Source organism: Scyliorhinus torazame, chromosome 8 (genome assembly GCF_047496885.1).
Source record: "Scyliorhinus torazame isolate Kashiwa2021f chromosome 8, sScyTor2.1, whole genome shotgun sequence".
NCBI lineage: Eukaryota > Metazoa > Chordata > Chondrichthyes > Carcharhiniformes > Scyliorhinidae > Scyliorhinus > Scyliorhinus torazame.
The window spans coordinates 258014279-258039373 of record NC_092714.1 but is presented as its reverse complement, the minus strand read 5'-3'; the positions used below and the strand labels follow the sequence as shown (position 1 = coordinate 258039373).

The window sequence follows — 25095 nt, the reverse complement described above, 5'->3', positions numbered from 1 at the left end:
TACATCAAAAAGTAAAGTGATTGAAGTGTTTATATATATCTCTGACAACATGGATAGATATTAGTACAAGAAAACAAGAAGAAGGAAGTCAAGGAGACAGGACGAGAAACTCAAAATCAGGCCCAAGTACTGATCCTTATCAGGTGAGTAAATTTTGAAAAGCTGGCTGAAGCAGGTGCAAAACAGTCTTGGGTTTGTAATTTTAATGCCACCCAAAGGTGCAATCATTTTCCATTATAAAGTCTGAAATACAAACTCTGAAAGATGTACAAGTCAAAAATTAATGTTTCATCTCCAATTCTACAAGTAATTTACATTTGTTAAATTAAAACAGATACCAACAACAAGAGTACCGACATTAGAGGGCATGACACTGGGAAGCTGCACTTTTGACATGGTTGGCGTCAGCCTTCGACGCTGTAGTTCTTAAAACAGTCTCAAAACAGAGGTCCATATCTTTTAAGGTTCTTGGGATGTTCCATACATTATTGCAGACATTAAAACAGCCTCAGTGGGAATACTGCTCGCTGCAAGATATCCCAAGATTTCTTCACAGGTCCCGTGATTTGATGGCACAAAAAATTCTGAACGATGCCAGTTTTTACAATGCAAACACGGTTAAAAGTGTTTTCATTTCTCTCCTTTCGCAATTTAAAACTTGACGGGGACAGGCAGCCGTTTCAATCTTTAATCAAAGTGAATTGCAGTGTAAAAAATTATCCAAACAACCTGGAATGAAATAAAAGGCGAAAATTTAACAAGCTGCACTTAAAAACAGTCAGTTACAGTTTCACTCTCCACAAAAGCCTGGATAAAAGGACATTATTCACTTGGCACCCACCAAGCTATTTATATCAACATTTGGGTAAAATATAAATGGGCGGCAATTGAGTTTTATTTAAAATGTTTTAACCGATTTAGCTTGTACTCGGACTTTCCTCATCTCCCGAACTCATGTTGGAATGTAATTTCAAAAATGTTATTAATACTCTAATATGTGTAACTCAGCAGCAATTCTCCATCCATCAGCTCAGATAGTAAGTATCAACAGGTTATTTCACCTGAGGGTATCACAGTTGAAATGATTTGCTCTCACTTGGCACATATAGAATCACAGAATTTACAGTGCAGAAGGAGGCCATTCGGCCCATCGGGTCTGCACAGGGCCTTGGAAATTAGCACCTTACTTAAGCCCATGCCTCTACCCTATCCCCGTAACCCCACCTACCCTTTTTGGACACTAGGGGGCAATTTAGAGTGGTCAATCCACCAAACGTGCACATCTTTGGACTGTGGGAGGAAACCCACACAGACACGGGGAGAACGTGCAGACTCCTCACAGACAGTGACCCAAGCCAGGAATCAAACCTGGGACCCTGGAGCTGTGAAGCAACTGTGCTAACCACTGTGCTACCATGCTGCCCTACATTTTCAACCAGGGCTCCAAAGATCGTGATGAAGAATGGTGTCTGTGCCAAACAGGATTCATGGTTTAGGCAGGAATACAGAGGTCAATTTTAGCACCTCAACTCCTACCAAGCTGGCTGAAATCAGTAAAAATCAGCACGGAAGAGAAAAGAAAGAACAAACTTGCATTTCTGTATTATTTCTCAGGAACATGTATTTACAGCTAACACATTTTTGAAGTGTAGTCATTGTTGTAATGCGGGAAACAGCAAATTGGCACAAAGCAGCTCCCACTAACAGCAATAAGATAATGACTAGGTTGCTTTGTGATGTTAGTTGAGGGTAAATTTTTCATAGAATCATAGAATTTATAGTGCAGGAGGCCATTTGGCCCATCGAGTCAGCATCAGCCCTTGGAAGGAGCACCCCACTTAAGCCCACGCCTCCACCCTATCCTCGCGGTCCAGTAACCCCACCTAACCTTCCTGGACATTAAGGGCAATTTAGCATGGCCAATCCACCTAACCTGTGGATTGTGGGAGGAAACCGGAGCACCCGGAGGAAACCCACGCAGACACGGGGAGAACGTGCAGACTCCACACATACAGTGACCCATGCCAGGAATCGAACCTGGGACCCTTGAACTGTGAAGCAACAGTGCTAACCACTGTGTTACCGTGCTGCCCACGGTACCAAGGCACCTGGGGGGAATTCAGAATAACCGAATAATACAGTGCAGAGTCTGCACCGACGCATGACAAACACCTGACCTGTCTACTTAATCCCATTTTAGCCAGTACTTGGTCCATAGCCTTGAATGTTATGACGTGCCAAGTGCTCATCCAGGTACATTCTAAAGGACGTGAGGCCATGCATTCCAGACTGTCACAACCCTCTGGGTAAAAAAGTTTTCATCTAATCCCCTCTGAACCTCCTGCCCCTCACCTTGAACTTGTGTCCCCTTGTAACTGACCCTTCAACTAAGGGGGAACAGCTGCTCCCTATCCACCCTGTCAATGCCCCTCATAATCTTGTACACCTTGATCAGGTAGAACCTCTGTCTTCTCTGCTCCAGTGAAAACAACCCAAGCCCATCCAACCTCTCTTCATCACATAAATGCTCCATCCCAGGCAACATCCTGGTGAATCGCCTCTGCACCCCCTCCAGTGCATTCACGTCCTTCCTATAATGTGGCGACCAGAATTGTACACAGTACTCCAGCTATGGCCTCACCAAAGTTCTATACAACTCCCAACATGACCTCCTTGCTTTTGAAATCTATGCCTCGATTGATAAAAGTAAGTGTCCCATATGTCTTTTTCACTACCCTATTAACCTGCCCTTCTGCCTTCAGAGATCTAACGACAAACACACCAAGGTCCCTTTGTTCCTCAGAACTTCCAGTGGCAGGGCAGCACGGTGGCACAGTGGTTAGCATTGCTGCCTACGGCGCTGAGGACCTGGGTTCGAATCCCGGCCCTGGGTCACTGTCCGTGTGGAGTTTGTACGTTCTCCCCGTGTCTGCGTGGGTTTCACCCCCACAACCCAAAAAATGTGCAGGATAGGTGGATTGGCCACGCTAAATTGCCCCTTAATTGGAAAAAATAATTGGGTACTCTAAACTTTAAAAAAAAAAGAACTTCCAGTGGCACAGTGGTTGGCGCTGCTGCCTCACAACGCTAGGGGCCTGGGTTCAATTCCGGCTTGGGTGACTGCCTGTGTGGAGTTCTCACTGTATCTGCCTGGGTTTCCTCTGGGTGCTCCAATTTCGTCCCACAATCCAAAGATTAGTTAGGTGGATTGGTCATGCTAAATTGTCCCTTAGTGTCCAAATGGTTAGGTGGGCTTACTGGGTTATGGGGATAGGGTGGGGGCATGGGCCAAGATATGGTGCTCTTTCAGAGGGCAGGTGCAGACCTGATGGGCCGAATGGCCTCCTTCTGCGTTGTAGGGATTCTATGATTCCCAGTGTCATGCAATTCATTGAATACTTCCTTGTCACATTGCTCCTTCCAAAGTGTATCACCTCACACTTTTCAGTGTGAAATTCCATCTGCCATTTTTCTGCCCATTTGACCATCCCGTCTATGTCTTCCTGTAACCCAAGACACTCAAACTCACTGTTAACCACCCGACCAATCTTTGTGTCATACACAAAATTACTGATCATGCCCCCCACAGTCATCTATGTCGTTTATATAAATGACAAACAATAGGGGGACCAACACAGATCCATGCGGCACGCCACTGGATTCCAGTCACTAAAGCAGCCATCTGTCATCACCCTCTGTCTCCTCAGACAAATATTGGCAGCTAAGCCAATTTTGAATCCACCTTATCAAGTTGCCCTGTACTCCCCTGCTCCTCTTCCAATTGCACCAAGAGCTTTTATACACCTCTTTGGGCAGACAGGGTCTTGGTTTAATAATCATCCCAAAACCCACACTGCGTTCAGCAGACTCTCAGTAGTGCACTGATCGTCAGCCTGGACGATGAGCTTGAGTTTCTGTAGTGGGACTTGAAGCCACAACATTCTGACTCCAGAGGCAGAGTGCTACCAGTGAACCACAGAGGAATTGAGCCTTTTTGTCTTTCTAATCAAATGCTGCACCATGTCCCATTTTTACTCACTAAGCTATCACATGAGCTCTCAATTTTGAAGCGGAGTTTTTTGTTAAATTTGGTTCTATTTTTATTTTGATTGATCCACATATTTGTTACTGGAATCTAGTGAGCTCCTCCTGCTAACAGCTCCAGAAACCACCTCACTCTATTCATACACAATTCCCCAACTGCAAATTCTCATCATCCCCAGATTATCCGCTCCCATGCATCTCAATCCCTTTCTTAGGCACCATGCATCACAATCCCTTTCTAAGCCAGTGAAAAGCAGGAGTGCAGCTCCAGCCTTCCAATCGACGCACAGTTGAGACAGAGGGCCTACCCAACTTCCTTCAACTCTTTGGAACAGCTCATTTTTAAAACAGAAATTAAACATACTCTTGGCTACTATGACAACCTGCTCCATTATGCGTAGAATTAGATAGTTTCATAGCTCAATCACTGTTTCTGGACATAGGTACCAAACCAGCCATCTTAACACAGCACTCTTAAAAGTGGCTATTTCATTTTGAACTCTGAAGGAAACTAATGAATCATTATATCATTGTTCAGTTACATTGGCATTAACTGCCACTAATGTGCAACATATTCACTTCCAGGGATAAAAGGGTTGGCGTATGAGGAGAGATTAAACAGTTTGGGCTTATACTCGCTGGAGTTTAGAAGGAGAAGAGGGGATCTGATCGAGGTGTATATAAAATATTAAAAGGGATTGTGAAAGTAAACGTAAACAAAATGTTCCCCCTTGAATGGGCAATCGAGAATGAGAGGTCATGGATATAGGTTGAGAGGCGGTAGATTTAGAACTGAGATGAGGAGGAATCACTTCTCGTAGAGGGTGTGAATTTGTAGAACTTGATGCCCCTGAGTGCGGTGGAGTTGGAGTCATTAAATGGTTTCAGGAAGGAGATATATCTTTGATTTTAAAAACGGGTTAAAGGGACATGGGGACACGTGGGAGGTGAATTTGAAACCTGGAAGAGATCAGCCATGATCTGATTGAATGCCGGAGCAGGTTATTTATCAATGCACTGCAGTGCCTAGTTAAAGCCCTTCCAATAATTCTGAGCTAGTCAATTGTGCATAGGCAACAGTAATTTCAAGAATAAGAACAGAACACCATTTCCCAAATAAAATATACTTTTGCACATCCTATATGTATTAAATTTCAGTCTATAAAGGAAGTCGCAGACAGCATTTATAAAGCAGGTTCATCAACAAGTCACATTTACAGAGTCTGTACGCAATTCTACGCGTGGAGAGGAATTAATTGTTGCTTTTTAAAATATAAATGTTATTTAGCAGGATTTTTCTACATTATGCACGTGTAGTAATAACCAGTTACCAAAAACAATGCAAAAGATGTCATGAATCCCTCTTTTGTTAGTTCCCATGTTCCTCCATACTCTTCCTCGTCTACTTGCTGAAAGCTGCTAAAGTAGAGGTACAGAAGCCCAGCATTGATGAGACAAAATCTGGAAGCAGAAAACCCAAAGAGCATTTACACAGATATCTGCCCAACCTACAAAGATTATAAATCGACAACAGAGAGGCGGTCATACAAACAGAAAATGGTGGAAAAACTCAGCAGGTCTGGCAGCATCTGTGAAGAGAGAAGCAGAGTTGACGTTTCTGAAGAGTCATATTGGACCCGAAACGTTAACTCTGTTTCTTTCTCCACAGATGCAATATGCAATCTTTTCCTGGCCTGTCCACATACAAACTCTTTCCAGCAGATGTTGTTGGATCTGCAGGCTGGCTGATTTTTTTCCTTCCTAGGTTAGGGATGCGGAGGACCATTCAAGTGCACCATCTACTACCCTCTTAAGAAATTTAAGAAGTCAACGGGGACTTTCACAAACGGGCCACCAGGATACCCAGATAAATTTACCTCAAAACCCCATGCATTTAGACTGAGGAAGCCCAACACAATACCAGCATTTATTAATTATAACATTTATCATCATCCTGAAGACAATCCCACTCCACTTGCAAATATACTCTGAACCGGAAATGAACAGGAACAACAGACCTAAAACAGTAAATCCTTGGCAGACAAGCAAATCCAGAATTTGTGCATCGAGCAGATTTCCTCTCCGCGGTCTCGGTGTTGCTGAGAACTGCTTTCCTTGGTCCTCTGTTATAAAGCTGTGCTAATACCCAGCAGGGCTTGAAATGAAGACAGAACCACTGGATATATGTGTGTGTGCCTTTGTAGCGTGTATGGTGAAGGTGAATTGTAATGATACGAGGCCTGATTTTAGTGGGGGGGTGGGGGAAAACTCACAGGGAAAGGTCTTTAATATTTTTTACAATTTTGTCTATCCCAGCGTCTTGTCCACCTAACTCACAGGCAGAACTATCTTCGGTTTTGATGGTGCAACCCAATGTGCAGTTCATGAGCCACTCCTGGGAGAAATGGGCATACTTTGTGGACAACGTGGCAATTTTGAGTCAGGTTAACTGACGGTTGCTGAGCCAGCTCAGAATTCTTGTAAGACGGCAGGGTAAGAGGGCTATAGAACTAAACCTGAAGAAAACAAAATGCCTTAAAATTTGGAATGTGAAGGAAGGGAGGGATCTACTACAGATTCAAAACTTCCCTCGGTTCATAATGTTTGGCTTGATCAGAATTAACAATGGCCCGCTTCCTTGCCAACTGGTGTTATAGGGCATGCGAGCACTACACTTGCCAGGGGGTGGGGAACAGATCTTTTAAAAAACCAAAAGGAAATCCCATAACTGGAAATAATTTAATAAAGATGACAGTGAACCACAAATACACAAAACAAGTCTGACTTGAATATAAATATTTCACTCCTGTTGCATTAATAAAGGAACACAATATGAACTTACATTGCTATTCCCAAGAATCCTTTAAGTGGAACAACTCCCCATATAACACCTAAAATAATTGCAATTATTTGTCGAAACCAGTAGATCACATCGAGAAACTCATCCTAGAAAGAAGAGGAAAAACATTCAGTTAACTTTGTCGACCATTCTAAAACAACAAGGGAAAATAATCAATTCCAACGAGCTTCTCTTCAAGACTGACTTTTCAAAGGCTATTTCAATAGAAATCTGCAATAAATCAAAAATTATACAGTAACAGAATTTTGTCTTGAATGTACGGAACATATTGGTCAGAGGTACAAATGCAGCCAAATAGCATACAAACCAAAATATATCACCAAACCATATGGGTATTATACCAGATGATCAAAAGCTGGGTCAGAGAGGGAGGTTTTAAAGGAAAAAAAGTAGAGTTGGGAGAGGCGAAGGGATGGGGGCGAACACAAGAGTTTGGAGGTTTCCAGCAAACACAACACTGTAATGGGGCAGCATGGTAGCATAGTGGTTAGCACAATTGCTTCACAGCTCCAGGGTCCCAGGTTCGATTCCCGGCATGGGTCACTGTCTGTGCGGAGTCTGCACGTTGTCCCAGTGTGTGCGTGGGTTTCCTCCGGGTGCTCCGGTTTCCTCCCACAGTCCAAAGATGTGCAGGTTAGGTAGATTGGCCATGCTAAATTGCCCTCAAGTGTCCAAAATTGCCCTTAGTGCTGGGTGGGGTTACTGGGATAGGCTGAAGGTGTGGGCTTGGGTCGGGTGCTCTTTCCAAGGGCCGGTGCAGACTCGATGGGCCGCATGGCCTCTTTCTGCACTGTAAATTCTATGATTCTACGAATGCTGAATCCATGCTTACTGCAGGAAAAAACGAGGTCAGGTTTGATAACTGATTTTGTTGTGCTGTTAACCCAATGCAATTCAACACATTTACTTTTGTCCATCCTTCCACAACGTTTTCACCTCTCTTTTATTGAAATCTAGGATTAATAAAAGTTATTCAACACGTTTTAATTCTTTAAAATTTTTTTTTTTTTACCTGTTAACTTAATTTGCTTTCCAGGTCCCATGATTATATCATCCATTCATAAAAGTTGTTTTGCTTTAAACTTGAAATTCTTGTTGCCATTAAAGTTAACAAGAGTCAGGGCAGAAAACGCAAAACACCTTAGAGCCACCGGTGCATCACTCTTTAACTCTTACTGCAAAACTTCAGCTCAGCCTTATTTTTATCCTCCTAAACATTGCTCAAAAATCTCTGGTGCCGTTGCTATAATTTGCATTTAAACAGTGCCTCCCTTGTGATAGTAAAACAACACAAGGCACTTCTCCTGAGCAGACATAATTTGACACCATGTCACAAAAGGAAATATTAGGACATGCATTCAACTGCTCGGTTAAAGAGGCAGCTTTGAAGGAACGTTTTAAAGGAGACAAGTAGAGGGTTGAAGGGGTTTAGGGATGGAAGACATCTGAAGTCACAGTCACTGAAGGTGGAATACTGGTGATGTGCAGGAGTTTGAGGTCTGGAGCATGGTCATATTGTTTAGTTGGTAACTGGAATATCTATCTAATAGCGATCTAATAGGGCGGCACGGTAGCACAGTGGTCAGCGCTGTTGCTTCACATTGCCAGGGTCCCAGGTTGGAGTCCCGCTTGGGTCACTGTCTGTGCGGAGTCTGCACGTTCTCTCCGTGACGGCGTGTGTTTCCTCCGGGTGCTCCAGTTACCTCTCACAAGTCCCGAAAGATGTGCTGTTAGGTAATTTGGACATTCTGAATTCTAGCGTACCCAAACAGGTGCCGGAATGTGGCGATTAGGGGATTTTCACAGTAACTTAATTGCGGTGTTAATGTAAGCCTACTTACATATAATAAAGATTATCATTATTACAACATTTCTCAGAAACTAGAATACTATGATCTTAGACCAATGCCACACAGGGGGGCCATTCGGGACAGCACATCTCTTCAAGCTTCTTTGAAAAAGCTATTCAATTAATTTCACCTCCTGGCTCTTCCCCCATAGCCCTGTAATTTGTTTTCCCTTCCTCAAGTATTTATCCAATTCCCTTTTGAGAGCAACCATTAAATCTACTTCCACTGCCTTTTAGACAGCTCAATATAGACAATCATAACTCGCTGCATTACAAAAACCTAAGTTCCTCTCTGGTTCTATTGCTAATCACTTTAAATCAGTGTCCTTGGTTACTGACACTTTGGCCGGAAGAAACAGTTTCTCCTAATTTTATCAAAATGAACACCTGTATTTAATCTCCTCTTAACCTTCACTTCTTTAAGAACAACCTCAACTTCTACATCCATCCATATAACCGAAGTCACTCATCTATGATATTCATTCAGGCAGCACGGTGGTTAGCACTGTTGCCTTACAGCGCCAGGGACCCAGGTTTAATTCTGGCTGCACCTTTTCAGATATTTTGACATCCCTCCTAAAGCAGGGTGCCCATAGTAAACACTATAATCCAGGAAGGTTACTTCTGGTAGGGGAGTGATGCGACTCTGTCCTGGAGTATATCGGAATTTCTTTTTTTTTTTAAAGAAATATTTTTATTCAAATTTTTACATATTTTCAACAAACCCCCCCCCCCCCCTTACAGAAAAAAGAAAAACAAAGAACACATAAATAAACATCTTACAACTACATCACAAATTCCCCCAATATACAAACCCCCCATTAAGCAATAATAAACACAGTAGAAAACAAAGTACACCCCACCCCCCTGCTGGGTTGCTGCTGACCACCTCCTAACGCCCCGCTAGAAAGTCTATGAATGGTTGCCACCGCCTGAAGAACATAAGAACTAGGAGCAGGAGTAGGCCACCTGGCCCCTCGAGCCTGCTCCACCATTCAATGAGATCATGGCTGATCTTTTGTGGACTCAGCTCCACTTTCCGGCCCGAACACCATAACCCTTAATCCCTTTATTCTTCAAAAAACTATCTATCTTTAGCTTAAAAACATTTAATGAAGGAGCTTCTACTGCTTCACTGGGCAAGGAATTCCATAGATTCACAACCCTTTGGGTGAAGATGTTTCTCCTAAACTCAGTCCTAAATCTACTTCCCCTTATTTTGAGGCTATGCCCCCTAGTTCTGCTTTCACCCGCCAGTGGAAACAACCTGCCCGCATCTATCCTGACTATTCCCTTCATAATCTTATATGTTTCTATAAGATCCACCCTCATCCTTCTAAATTCCAACGAGTACAGTCCCAGTCTACTCAACCTCCCCTCGTAATCCAACCCTTCCAGCTCTGGGATTAACCTAGTGAATCTCCTCTGCACACCCTCCAGTGCCAGTACGTCCTTTCTCAAGTAAGGAGACCAAAACTGAACAAAATACTCCAGGTGTGGCCTCACTAACACCTTATACAATTGCAGCAGGACCTCCCTAGTCTTAAACTCCATCCCTCTAGCAATGAAGGACAAAATTCCATTTGCCTTCTTAATCACCTGTTGCACCTGTAAACCAGCTTTTTGCGACACATGCACTAGCACACCCAGGTCTCTCTGCACAGCAGCTCGTTTTAATATTTTATCATTTAAATAATAATCCCTTTTGCTGTTATTCCTACCAAAATGGATAACCTCACATTTGTCAACATTGTATTCCATCTGCCAGACCCTAGCCCATCCAAATCCCTCTGCAGACTTCCAGTATCCTCTGCACTTTTTGCTTTACCACTTATCTTAAGTGTCGTCTGCAAACTTGGACACATTGCCCTTGGTCCCCAACTCCAAATCATCTATGTAAATTGTGAACAGTTGTGGGCCCAACACTGATCCCCGAGGGACACCACTAACTACTGATTGCCAACCAGAGAAACACCCATTAATCCCCACTCTTTGCTTTCTATTAATTAACCAATCCTCTATCCATGCTGCTACTTCCCCCTTAATGCCATGCATCTTTATCTTATGCAGCAACCTTTTGTGTGGCACTGTCAAAGGCTTTCTGGAAATCCAGATATACCACATAAATTGGCTCCCCGTTATCTACCGCACTGTTAATGTCCTCAAAAAATTCCACAAAATTAGTTAGGCATGACCTGCCCTTTATGAACCCATGCTGCGTCTGCGCAATGGGACAATTTCCATCCAGATGCCTCGCTATTTCTTCCTTGATGATAGATTCCAGCATCTTCCCTACTACCCAAGTTAAGCTCACTGGCCTATAATTACCTGCTTTCTGCCTACCTCCTTTTTTAAACAGTGGTGTCACGTTTGCTAATTTCCAATCCACCGGGACCACCCCAGTCTAATGAATTTTGGTAAATTATCACTAGTGCATTTGCAATTTCCCTAGCCATCTCTTTTAGCACTCTGGGATGCATTCCATTAGGTCCAGGAGACTTGTCTACCTTTAGCCCCATTAGCTTGCCCATCACTACCTCCTTGGTGATAACAATCCTCTCAAGGTCCTCACCTGTCATAGCCTAATATCCATCAGTCACTGGCATGTTATTTGTGTCTTCCACTGTGAAGAGCGACCCAAAAAACCTGTTCAGTTCCTCAGCCATTTCCTCATCTCCCATTATTAAATCTCCCCTCTCATCCTCTAAAGGACCAATATTTACCTTAGCCACTCTTTTTTGTTTTATGTATTTGTAGAAACTTTTACTATCTGTTTTTATATTCTGAGCAAGTTTACTCTCAATCTATCTTACTCTTCTTTATAGCTTTTTTAGTAGCTTTCTGTTGCCCCCTAAAGATTTCCCAGTCGTCTAGTCTCCCACTGATCTTTGCTACTTTGTATGCTTTTTCCTTCAATTTGATACTCTCCCTTATTTCCTTAGATATCCACGGTCGATTTTCCCTCTTTTTACCGTCCTTCCTTTTTGTTGGTATAAACCTTTGCTGAGCACTGTGAAAAATCACTTGGAAGGTTCTCCACTGTTCCTCAACTGTTTCACCATAAAGTCTTTGCTCCCAGTCTACCTTAGCTAGTTCTTCTCTCATCCCATTGTAATCTCCTTTGTTTAAGCACAAAACACTAGTGCTTGATTTTACCTTTTCACCCTCCATCTGTATTTTAAATTCCACCATATTGTGATCGCTCCTTCCGAGAGGATCCCTAACTATGAGATCCTGAATCAATCCTGTCTCATTACACAGGACCAGATCTAGGACCGCTTGTTCCCTTGTAGGTTCCATTACATACTGTTCTAGGAAACTATCGCGGATACATTCTATAAACTGCTCCTCAAGGCTGCCTTGACCGACCTGGTTAAACCAATCAACATGTAGATTAAAATCCCCCATGATAACTGCTGTACCATTTCTATATGCATCAGTTATTTCTTTGTTTATTGCCTGCCCCACCATACTGTTACTATTTGGTGGCCTATAGATTACTCCTATCAGTGACTTTTTCGCCTTACTATTCCTGATTTCCACCCAAATGGATTCAACCTTATACTCCATAGCACCGATGTCATCCCTTACTGTTGCCCGGATGTCATCCTTAAATAACAGAGCTACACCACCTTCCTTACCATCCACTCTGTCCTTCCGAAAAGTTTGATACCTCAGATATTTAACTCCCAGTCGTGCCCATCCTTTAACCATGTTTCAGTAATGGCCACTAAATCATAGTCATTCACGATGATTTGCGCCATCAACTCATTTACCTTATTCCGAATACTACGAGCATTCAGGTAAAGTACACTTATGTTGGCTTTTTAACCTCTGTTCTGAATCTTAACACCTCGATCAGTAACCTCTCCTAAGTTATATTTCCTCTTAACCTTTCTCCTAATTTTCTTTGTCGTTGAACCCATATCTTCATGTAACAACCTGCCGCGTCGCTTACCATTAATGTTTTCACTTCCCGTTTTATTTCTTCTTGTATTCCTGGTCCTATTCACTGAGCTCCCCTCAGTCACTGTACCTTGTACTGTCGCCCTTTTTGATTTTTGACTATGGCTTCTCTGCCTTACACTTTCCCCCTTACTGCCTTTTATTTCTGTCCCTGTTTTACTACCTTCCAACTTCCTGCATCGGTTCCCATCCCCCTGCCACATTAGTTTAAACTCTCCCCAACAGCTCTAGCAACCCCCCCCCCCCCCCAAGACATCGGTTCCAGTCCTGCCCAGGTGCAGACCGCCCGGTTTGTACTGGTCCCACCTCCCCCACAACCGGTTCCAATGTCCCAGGAATTTGAATCCCTCCCTCTTGCACCATCTCTCGAGCCACGCATTCATCCTCTCTATCCTGACATTCCTACTCTGACTAGCTCAGAGTACTGGTAGCAATCCTGAGATTACTACCTTTGAGGTCCTACTTTTTAGTTTAACTCCTAGCTCCCTAAATTCAGCTTGTAGGACCTCGTCCCGTTTTTTACCTATATCGTTGGTGCCTATGTGCACCACGACAGCTGGCTGTTCACCCTCCCCCACCCCACCAGCCGCTCCGAGACATCCTTGACCCTTGCACCAGGGAGGCAACATACCATCCTGGACAGACCCTTGCACAGACCCTCTCAAGGCAAATTTTACCCTCTCCAATTGAATGAACCCTGCCATGTCGCTGATCCAGCTTCCATGCTCGGGGGGCCTTGCTTCCTTCCACTGTGGCAGAATCCTCCGCCGGGCTACCAGGGACGCAAAGGCCAGAATACCGGCCTCTTCCGCCTCCTGCACTCCCGGCTCGTCCGATACCCCAAATAGTGCTAACACCCAGCTCGGCTTAACCCGGGTGTTCACCACCTTAGACACCGTCCTCGGAATACCCCTCCAGAACCCATCCAGCGCCAGGCACGCCCAGAACATATGGGTATGATTTGCTGGGCTCCCCGAGCACCTCCCACACCTCTCTTCCACCCCAAAGAACCTGCTCAGCCTCGCCCCTGTCATATGCGCTCTGTGAAGAACCTTAAATTGTATCAGGCTAAGCCTGGCGCAAGAGGAGGAAGAATTAACCCTACCCAGGGCGTCCGCCCACGTACCCTCGTCTATCTCCTCCCCAAGCTCCTCCACCCATTTACCCTTTAGCTCCTCCACCGAGGTCTCCTCCTCCTCCTGCATCTCCTGGTAGATCGCCGAAACCCTGCCCTCTTCAACCCACACCCCCGAGAGCACCCTATCCTGGATACTGAGTGCTGGAAGCAGCAGGAATTCCCTCACCTGCCGTCTTACAAATGCCCTTACCTGCATGTATATGAAGGCATTTCCGGGGGGGAAGCCCAAATTTTTCATCCAGCGCCCCAAGGCTCGCAAACGTCCCACCTAAAAACAGGTCCCCCATCCTTCTAATTCCTGCCCTGTGCCAGCTCAGGAACCCTCCATCCATTCTCCCCGGGACGAACCGATGTATCTCCCGGATCGGAGACCAAACCAAAGTCTCTACCTCACCACTGTGGCGCCTCCACTGCCCCCAAATTTTCAAAGTCGCCGCCACCACCAGACTCGTAGTGTACCTAGTCGGCGGGAGCGGCAGCGGTGCTGTCACCAGCGCTCCCAGACTCGTGCCCACACAGGACGCCATCTCCAGCCTCTTCCACGCCGCCCCCTCCCCCTCCATTACCCACTTGCGTATCAACGTCACATTGGCATTGTACCCTACCCGCCAAGGAGAGTGGCAGCATATCCCACCTTTTAAACTCCTCCTCCATCTGCTCCACCAGCCTCGTCAAGTTGAGCTTGTATAGGGCCCCCCAGCTCCTGGCCACCTGGATCCCCAAGTACCAAAAACTCCTTTCCGCCCTCTTCAGTCGAAGCTTGTCTATCCCCCTTCCCTGGTCCCCTGGGTGTGCCACGAAGAGCTCAATCTTCCCCACGTTGAGCTTATACCCGGAAAATGCCCCAAACTCTCTGAGGATCCTCATCACCTCCGGCATCCTCCCCACTGGGTCCACCACATACAGCAACAGGTCATCGGCATACAACAAAACCCGGTGTGTGTCACCCCCCCGCCCCCCGGACCAGCACCCTCCAGTTCCTGGACTCCCTTAGAGCCATAGCCAAAGGCTCAATTGCCAATGCAAATAGAAAGGGGGATAGGGGGGACCCCTGCCTCGTCCCCCAGTACAGCCGAAAGTATTCCGACCTCCTCCGATTCGTGGCCACGCTCACCACCGGGGCTTCGTAAAGTAGCCTAACCCAACTAATGAACCCCTCCCCGAACCCAAACCGCCGCAACACTTCCCAGAGGTACCCCCACTCCACCCTATCGAAGGCCTTTTCCGCGTCCATCGCCACCATTATCTCTGCCTCCCCCTCCACTGTAGGCATCATGATTACGTTAAGGAGCCTCCGCACATTGGTATTCAGCTGCCTTCCCTTAACAAAACCTGTCTGGTCCTCGTGAATCACCCCCGGGACACAGTCCTCAATTCTGGTAGCCAACACCTTCGCTAACAGCTTCGCGTCCACGTTGAGGAGCGAGATTGGCCTATACGACCCACACTGTAATGGGTCCTTGTCCCATTTCATGATCAGCGAGATCAGCGCCCTGGACATTGTCGGGGGTAGGGCCCCCCCTCCCTCGCCTCTTTGAAAGTCCTCACTAATAGAGGGCCCAGCAGGTCCATGTACTTCCTGTAAAATTCCACCGGGAACCCATCTGGCCCCAGTGCCTTCCCCGCCTGCATACTCCCCAGCCCCTTAGTCAGCTCCTCCAGCCCTACTCGGTGCCCCAAGCCCAGCCACCTGCTCCTCCACCACCCTCAGAAACCTCAGTCGATCCAAAAATCGACGCATCCCCCCCTCCTCCATTGGGGGCTCAGACCTATACAGCCCCTCATAAAAGTCTCTAAATACCCGATTTATTCCCACCCCACTCCGCACCGTGTTCCCCCCTTTATCCCTAACTCCCCCAATCTCCCTCGCTGCCTCCAGCTTCCGAAGCTGGTGTGCCAACATCCGGCTAGCCTGCTCCCCGTACTCATACACCGCCCCTTGCGCTTTCCTCCACTGCACCTCTGCATTCTTGGTGGTCAACAGGTCGAACTCGGCCTGCGGCTTTGTCGCTCCTTGAGTAGTCCCTCCTCGGGGACCTCTGCATACCTCCTATCCACCCTTAAAATCTCCCCCACCAATCTCTCCCCTCTCCTTCTTCTCCTTGTGGGCCCTAGTGGAGATTAGCTCTCCCCTAATCACTGCCTTCAGCATCTCCCAGACCACCCCCACCTGCTCCTCCCCATTATCGTTAGCCTCTAGATAGCTTTCAATGCACCCCCGGATCCGCCCGCTCACCTCCTCATCCGCCAGCAAGCCCACATCGAGGCGCCACAGCGGGCGCTGGACCCTCTCCTCCTCTAGCTCCAGCTCCACCCAATGCGGGGCATGGAGATGGCTATGGCCGAATACTCCGTGCCCTCCACCCTCAGAATTAGAGCCCTGCTCATAACGAAGAAGTCTATCCGGGAGTAGGCTTCACGGACGTGGGGAAAAAAAGAAAATTCCCTGGCCCCCGGCCTGACAAACCTCCATGGGTCCACTCCTCCCATCTGGTCCATAAACCCCCTCAGCACCTTGGCCGCCGCCGGCCTCTTACCAGTCCTGGATCCGGCATCGTCCCAATTCGGGACATATACATTCGCTAATACCACCCGCACCCCCTGCAGCTTACCACTCACCATCACATACCTACCTCCATTGTCTGCCACCATGTTCAGCGCCTCAAACGACACCCGCTTTCCCACCAAAATCACCACCCCTCGACTCTTTGCATCCAACCCAGAGGGGAAAACCTGCCCCACCCACCCCTTTCTCAGCCTAACCTGATCTGCCACCCTCAAATGCATCTCCTGGAGCATAACCACATCTGCCTTCAGTCCCTTCAGGTGCGCGAACACACAGGCCCTCTTGACCGGCCCGTTCAGGCCTCTCACATTCCAAGTTATCAGCCCTGCCGATTAGCCATCCCCTTTTCTAAGCCAGCCACATGCCCGCACCTCCCGCACTCTCCATTCCCCCCAGCGGCAGACCCCCGCCCCGACTCTCTCTCCGAGCTCCAGCTCACCTTTGGCCAATGCAGCAGCAACCCAGTCCCCCCCCCAGCCCCACCAAGCTAGGTCCCTCCCCTAGCTGCGTTGCTCACCCCATAGCACTCCCGTAAGTCAGCTGACTCCTGCTGACCCCACCACTCCATCGACCCCCCAGTGTGGTAGTCGTCCCCCCCCCCCCGCCTGTCCATCAGCGGGCGCTCCTCTCCAACACTGCCCTTCCCTAGCACAGGAAAAAGCCCCGCCCTCTCTGGCGCTCTCCCTTTTGCGGCCTAATCCCAGCTCCCCCACCTCGGGCCTCCCATCTCCCCTCCCCCCAACGGGGCCCGTCCTTCCAACCACCGACGCCCACACTCTCACAAAACCCCCACTTTGAACCATTTCACCCTACCCCACCCAGCACCCAAGGAAACAATACAGAAGAGAATAGAACATCTCCAAAAGCACAGTAACCCCCCGCGACCTCCCCTCACAACCGATCCTCAGTCCGTGTCCAACTTTTCGGCCTGAATAAAGGTCCACGCCTCCTCCGGCGTCTCAAAGTAATGGTGCCGGTCCTTAAACGTGACCCACAGTCGCGCCGGCTGCAGCATCCCGAATTTCACCCCCTTCCGATGCAGAACCGCCTTAGTCCGATTGTACCCGGCCCTCTTCTTGGCCACCTCCGCGCTCCAGTCCTGGTATATACGGACCTCTGCATTCTCCCACCTGCTGCTCCGCTCCTTTTTTGCCCATCTTAGGACACACTCCCTGTCCACCAAGCGGTGGAACCTCACCAATACCGCCCGCAGCGGCTCGTTAGACTTGGGCCCCCTCGCCAGGACTCGATGGGCCCCATCCAGCTCCAGGGGCCTCGGGAAGGCACCCGCGCCCATCAACGTGTTCAGCATCGTGACCACATATGCTCCAGCATCCGACCCCTCCACTCCCTCTGGGAGACCCAGAATCCGCAGATTCTTCCTCCTCGACCTATTCTCCATGTCCTCGAACTTCTCCTGCCATTTCTTATGCAGCGCCTCATGCGCCTCCACCGTCACTGCCAGGCCCAATATCTCGTCCTCATTCTCTGACGCCTTCTGCCGCACCTCCCGGATGTCGCCCCTTGGGCCTTCTGGGTCTCTACCAGCTTGTCGATCGAAGCCTTCATCAGCTCCAGCAGCTCTGCTTTCAATTCCGTGAAGCAGCGCTTGAGAAACTCCTGCTGCTCTTGCGCCTACGCTGCCTGGTCTCCACTCGCCGCCATCTTGGCTTTCCTCCCTCGCACTTTTCGCTGCACCAGAATTACTTTTTTCACCGCTCCACTCCTGGTCCAATCCATACAGTGCCAGAGAAATCGTACTGCCACCTTCCCACACTGGGAACCGTCGAACAAATGCCGCTGGGGCCCCTCAAAAGAGCCCAAAAGTCCGTTTCTGGCGGGAGCTGCCGAACGTGCGACTTAGCTCAGCATAGCCGCAACCGGAAGTCCGTATATTGGAATTTCAATGACGTTTTGGTCATTGAAAGTTCACCCAGACCAATAGATAAATGCCAGTAATTTATAGGTTGGTCATTGGTCTGGCACAGGATTGTGGTGCTCGGTTGCCTAAATTGCTGTGCCTTCTGGATCATTGCTTTACATAGGCAAATATAGGTGATTTGGGGATACTAGAAAATTGAAGTTAATCAGAGGGCTATGTAAATCTCAAGATCCAGATGAAGGACTGGTGTCCTTTGCTGTGAACATGTGTGATATAGAGATAAGACAGACAAGACAGAAAAGGGCTGACATAGCATTTTAGGCAACAATTAGTATGGACCAGTAAAAATGCCAGCGTTCAAAGTTTCCCACAGAAGACTGGCTATGCTCCAAAAGAGAAGACTCGAGCAAACACCAAAGAACAGATATTTCTGAAAATCCATTCCATCTACTTGGAATTCTTTGGAAAAATAATTTGAAACCCTGTTGTAGAGTCAAGTGATATGCAGTTTAAGTAATCAAACTAGGTCTCTATCGAAATCTAACACTTAAGCAGAATTTAAGTCAACCAACAGAAAATAACTCTTCCAAAACAATCTTGCACACACTTTTACTGTACAGAAGCTTGCATATTCATATCAATATTTCGCAACACAAAATGGTAATTATCACCAACTAAAATCAAGTCACATGATTTTAAAATCTTCTATGTTCACAATTACGTAATCATTCTGTATAGAAACTGCTCCATTTACTTGATGTATTTTGCCCAGCTGCGTTTTGCAAATGAATTTTTAGCGTTTATTGCAAAAGGTCTGGAGTATAAAAGTAGAGAAGTGTTGTTGCAATTGTATAGGGTGTTGGTGAGACCAGTTTCGCTCTCCTTATTTGAGGAAGGATGTGATGGCATTGGAGGCAGTTCAGAGGAGGCTCACCAGATTGATTCCGGGGATGGAAGGTTGACCTATGAGGAGAGATTAAACCATCTGGGCTTGTACTCGCTGGAGTTTAGAAAGATATGGGGATCTGATCGAGGTATATAAGATACTAAATGGGATTGATAAAGTAAACATAGACCAAATGTTTCCCTTTGTAGGGAAATCTAGAACGAGGGGTCACAGATATAGGTTGAGATTTAGAACTGAGATGAGGAGGAACAACTTCTCGCAGAGGGTGGTGAATTTATGGAACTTGCCTCCCCACAGTGCAGAGGAGATTGAGTGGTCAAATCATTTAAAGAAGGAGATAGATATATTTCTGATTTTAAAAAACAGGTTAAAGGGATATGGGGAACAGGTAGGGAGGTGGATTTGAGACCAGGAAGAGATCAGCCATGATTTTATTGAATAGCGGAGCAGGCTCGAAGAGCTCAATGGCCTAATTCCTATGTTGTGCGACAACAGTTATGATCCTGGATCATGCCCACGGGTTTTGCTACGATCCGGTTAAGGGCCAATAACGTTTTGTTCCAAAATAGACAAAGTTTGAGATTCAAGATACTTGCAATAAAGCCACAAGATTCCACAAGTCTTAAGCAAAAATTAAACCTTACTATACAAAGTCAGAAAGTTAAGCAGAGCAGCACGGTGGTGCAGTGGTTAGCACTGCTGCCTCACGGCACCGAGGACCCGGGTCACTGTCCGTGTGGAGGTTGCACATTTTCCCCATGTCTGCGTGACATGACCCTATTTTCTTTTTATACAGGCAGACTGGGCCCGTGCCCTCAGCCCAAAGGACTTCAAATGCTTAACCTTTCCCAATCTGCACTTGCACAAAAACTCCAGACGCCTGTCAGGACAAAGTTCCCGATCCTGCTCTCCTCCGATATAAGTCTGCATTTTGTAACACTTTTTTGCTACACTGAACCTCACCCTGAATAAATAGGAGCATCCATCCAGTAATCACAACTCAAGGGCACGGTTACACATACTACTTCACATCATAGATTATCATAGAATTTACAGTGCAGAAGGAGGCCATTTGGCCCATCGAGTCTGCACCGGCTCTTGGAAAGACCACCCTACCCAAGGTCAACACCTCCACCCTATCCCCATAACCCAGTAACCCCACCCAACCCCAAGGGCAATTTTGGACACTAAGGGCATTTATCATGGCCAATCCACCTAACCTGCACATCTTTGGACTGTGGGAGGAAACCGGAGCACCCGGAGGATACCCACGCACACACGGGGAGGATGTGCAGACTCGCACAGACAGTGACCCAATGGTGGACAGTCTTTGGGGAGTCAGGAGGGGAGTTACTCGTTGTATAATTCCCAGCCTCTGACCTGGTCTTGTCGCCACAATATTTATATGGTTAGTTCGGTTCAGTTTCTGGTCAAGGATAATCCCTAGGGTGTTGATGGTGTGGGATTATTGAAGCCAATCACTGAATTACATCAATAAGGGCGGCACAGTGGCTAGCACTGCTGCCTCGCGGCGCCGAGGACCCAGGTTCGATCCCGGGCCTGGGTCACTGTCCGTGTAGGGTTTACACATTCTCCCCGTGTCTGCGTGGGTCTCACCCCCACAACTCAAAAATGTGCAGGGTAGGTGAATTGGCCACCCTAAATTGCCCCTTAATTGGAAAAAAAGAATTGGGTGCACTAAATTTATTTCAAAAAAGAAAAGAAAAAAAATTGAGTTACTATTCACAGCTTGAGTATAAAATAACCAATTCATTTGATCACTTATCAAATATAGCATGAATAGAGTACATAATGAAAGGTCTAGTTTACAAGATGGACACAACTTATACACGGTGGCTCATCAGAGACATAGGACATAGACGAATACAGCACAAGTCAGGTCCTTCGGCCCACGTTGTTGTGCCGACCATTTATTCTAATCTAAGGTCAACCTAACCTACACCCCTTCAATTTACTGCTGTCCATGTGCCTGTCCAAGAGTCGCTTAAATGTCCCTAATGACTCAGACTCCACCACCTGTGCTGGCAATGCATTCCACACACCCACCACTCTCTGTGTAAAGAACCTACCTCTGACATCACCCCTATCCAGTGAAGGAATGTCAGGACTTGGATGGGAACTTCCAGGTGGTGGTGTTCCCATGAATCTGCTGCCCTTGTCCTTCTAGATGGTAGTGGTCATTGGTTTGGAAGGTGCTGTGTAAGGAGCCTTGGTGAGTTCCTGCAATGCACCTTGTAAATGGTACACACTGCTGCTATTGTGCATCAGTGGTAGAGGGAGTGAATGTTTGTGGAAGGGGTGCCAATTAAGCAGGCTATGTCCTGGATGGTGTTGAGCTTGTTGGGAGCTGCACTCATCCAGGCAAGTGGGGAGTATTCCATCACACTCTTGACTTGTGCCTTATTGGTGGTGGACAGGCTTTGGGGAATCAGGAGGTGAGTTTCACCGCACGACCCCTAGCCTTTGACCTGCTCTTGTGGCCACAGTATATGGCTAGTCCAGTTCAGTTTCTGGTCAATGATAACCCCCAGGATGTTGATAGTGGGGAATTCAGTCAGTGATGGTAATGCCATTGAATGTCAGGGGCATTGGTTTGATTCTCTTATTGGAGATGGTCATTGTCTGGCACTTGTGTAGCGTGAATTTCTGGATATTGTCCGGGTCTTACTGCATTTACATGAAGACTGCTTCAGTGTCTGAGTTGTCGCAAATGGTGTTGAACACTGTGCAATCATCAGCGAATATCCCGCATCTGACCTTATGTTGGAAGGATGGTCACTGATGAAGCAGCTGAAGATGGTTGGGTCTAGGACACTATCCTGAGGAACTCCTGCAGCGATGTCCCTGGACTAAGATGACTGACCAGCAACTACAACATTCTTCCTTTGTGCTAGGTATGACTCCAATCAATGGAGAGATTTCTCCCCGATTCCCATTGACTCCAGTTTTGCTAGGGTTCCTTGATGCCATACTCGATCAAATGCTGCCTCGGTGTCAAGGACAGTCACTGTCTCCCCACGCCTGGAGTTCAGCTCTTTTGTCCAATTTGAACCAAGGCTGCAATGAGGTCAGGAGCTGAGTGATCCTGGCGGATCCCAAACTGAGCGTCAGTGAGCAGGTTATTGCGAAGTAAATGCCGCTTGATGTCATTGATATTTATCTGTAGTATTACGATGTTGCATATTCAACACAAACCTTCATTTATTTTCCAATTGCTCTATGGTTACAACACGTTGATACTCCTTTTTAACGCGCAAGATCTCAATTTCTGAAACTTGGAGTACACCGATCCTTGAGCACCGCCCATTTACAAAGAAACAAAAAGGACTTTCCTGCGGCAAAAACATTTTATGAAAATAAGCCCCCCCCCCCCCCCCCATGCCAATCTCCCAAGCTAATTGTTTTAAAATTCGTGACGATCACACAAGTCTGCTCAGCTTGCATCATCACCACCAGCATCATCAACTGGCCATGTTTATAATAATAATCTTTATTAGTGTCACAAGTAGGCTTACATTAACACTGCAATGAAGTTAGTGTGAAAAACCCCAAGTCGCGTCACTCCGGCGCCTGTTCGGGTACACGGAGGGAGAATTCAGAATGCCCAATTCACCTAGCAAGCTTGTCTTCCGGGATATGTGGGAGGAAACCCACAGACAGGGAGACTCTGCACAGACAGTGACCCAAGCCGGGAATCGAACCTGGGTCCCTGGAGCTGTGAAGCAACAGTGCTAACCACTGTTTGGCGTGTTGGTCTCAACCTACTGTCAGAAATCTGCACTTGAGGCAATACTCTTTAACTTGTCAGATGGTCTTGGCCATGTATCTCAATTTACTGATACCTCGAACTCCCAGAACGTCACCCTGGGGGGGGGGGGCGGGTATAAGTCCTTTCTTTCTAGACACAGTCTAAATTTGATGGGGTGGGGGTGGATAACACGAGGAGATTTTCCAATGGGTGTAGTGTAGAAATTGTCCACAGGTACGATTCAGTCGGTGGTGATAGGAGAGTGACAGCAGTGACTGCACTCAGTGGCTCTGATACTCAGGCACACAGGGCGGGTGACAGGGCGCTGCTGGCTCGGGCCTTGCCCCGCACTCTCTCCCTGCCTCCCTCACCCCAATCACTTCACCCACTCGGCCTCTCACCTTATCCTCCCAGGCCGCGTTACTCTTCAGCACTTTACTCCAGACCGACACTTTCATGCCGCCATTGGCCAGGAGGTGTTCTCTGGACTTGCCCCCGCTCATTCTCCCGTCGCCCCGGCTCCTCGCTCGATAAGCCGCCCCGCCACTGCCGCACTCCCGCCCGCGCTCCGCCAGCCCAGCCGATTCCTCTCCCAACTGCGGGCGCCACATCGGCGCACGCGCGCCCCGTCCGGGGAAGGAGGGGATCCTCCAGTATCCCGGCAGCCCCCGCGGGGGCGATGATGCCGGCCTGGGCGCCGCCATCTTCCCTCTTCCAGCGGGGCGTGTCACCGTGGCATTGGACGCTGGCAATTTCAATATTTTCATCTCCCCTTCACAAGACGTAAGGTGCAGAATACCATTGTGAGGTTCCTCATACTCACCAATTAAGAGTTAAAAAAGTGTTTTTAAAGTTGATAAGTGAGCAAATACAATAACATATACAACAGCCATACGTGGCTCACCACAAAAGTGTTCACGGTGGGGTGGCACAGTGGTTAGCACCACTGCCTCACCACGCCAGGGTCCCAGGTTCGATTCCGACCTAGGGTGACTGTGTGGTGTTTGCACATTCTCCCCCGTGTCTGCGTGAGTTTCCTTCGGGTGCTCCAGTTTCCTGCCACAGTCCAAAGATGTGCAGGTGGAGCTACGGGGTCACGGGTATAGGGCGGGGGAGTGGGCCTATGCAAGGTGCTCTTTCAGAGGGTCGGTGCAGACTCAATGGTGCGAAAGTCCTCCTTCTGCACTGCAGGGAGTCTATGGTTATAGGGGCGTGATTAGAAAACAAATAAGGGTCAGCAGAATGCACCCACCCCATGGTTTGTCAAAACGATGAAACCACAGATGTGAAGACCTGGGACAACCTTTAGTCTGTGTTTAGTTATAGAATTCCAAGTGTCCTGGCTAAAATTTTACCAGCATCTGCAATAATATTTCTACATTTAAAATGTGTTTTCCTAGACCAAGAAAATAGTGGCCAATGACCAAGACGAACAATGTTTGAACGAAAGAGAAAATGCTGGGAAAACCTCAGCAGGTCAGGCAGCATCTGTAGGGAGAGAAAAGAGCCGTTGTTTCGAGTCCGATGACTCTTTGTCAAAGCTAATGGAAATCTTGAGGAGGGTTGGGCAATATCGAGGAAGAGCCTTTTAAAGTTAATTTGGTGTTGAGAGAGTAGGAGATTGGGGATTTTTTTTGCCAGAAACATATCCACTGACAGTAGAACAGCATAAACAAAGTGTAACATTTAAAGGCGATTTCTTTCTTTTAATTGATATCAGCTGCTGCTGTGGAACTATGAGGAGATTTCAGAATGAAAACAAGGAACTTTTAATCAATTATTTATAATAAGGATAATGGATATTTTTCAGATTCCAATTTGAGAAATGGTTTATTTGCTCAGGATAAAAGTAGCCTAACACTTGTAGAAAAATGTCAAACATTCTGCAGCCCCTCCCCTCGGCCCATGAAGGAAAGTACTTCTAATAAATAAATAGCCTGTTAAAATGCTGTTACGACACCCTGGGCTAGTTCTAGATCAATTCTAGCTCCATGTGCCCCTGAGTCACAACACATGTGAATTAACCAATAATTCTTATAAAAATATCCAAAGTCCTTGGCTGCCCAATAACTACAGTCATCAGGTTTGTAAGTTTAAACACGATTGATATTTAT

General features: G+C 47.1%; 1 protein-coding gene across 1 annotated transcript; it reads right to left on the bottom strand.

Annotated features, from left to right (window-relative positions):
* Positions 1-188: 188 nt before the first annotated feature.
* rab5if (RAB5 interacting factor) lies at positions 189-23573 on the bottom strand. The gene is made up of 4 exons (XM_072515163.1): positions 23383-23573; positions 6887-6990; positions 5376-5505; positions 189-729 (listed from the first exon to the last, which is right to left on the bottom strand). Exons 1-4 carry the CDS (start codon positions 23482-23484, stop codon positions 688-690), a joined length of 378 nt encoding a protein of 125 aa, XP_072371264.1. The 5' UTR covers positions 23485-23573; the 3' UTR covers positions 189-687.
* Between the last annotated feature and the right edge of the window lie 1522 nt (positions 23574-25095).

Coding starts and splice junctions, on each gene's coding strand:
- rab5if (XM_072515163.1), bottom strand. CDS start 23,484: ATGAGCGGGGGCAAGTCCAGAGAACACCTCCTGGCCAATGGCGGCATG. Junction 6,991..23,382: donor ACGCGGCCTGGGAGGATAAG/GTGAGAGGCCGA, acceptor TCTTCTTTCTAG/GATGAGTTTCTCGATGTGAT. Junction 730..5,375: donor CATCTTTTGCATTGTTTTTG/GTAACTGGTTAT, acceptor ATTTCATTCCAG/GTTGTTTGGATAATTTTTTA.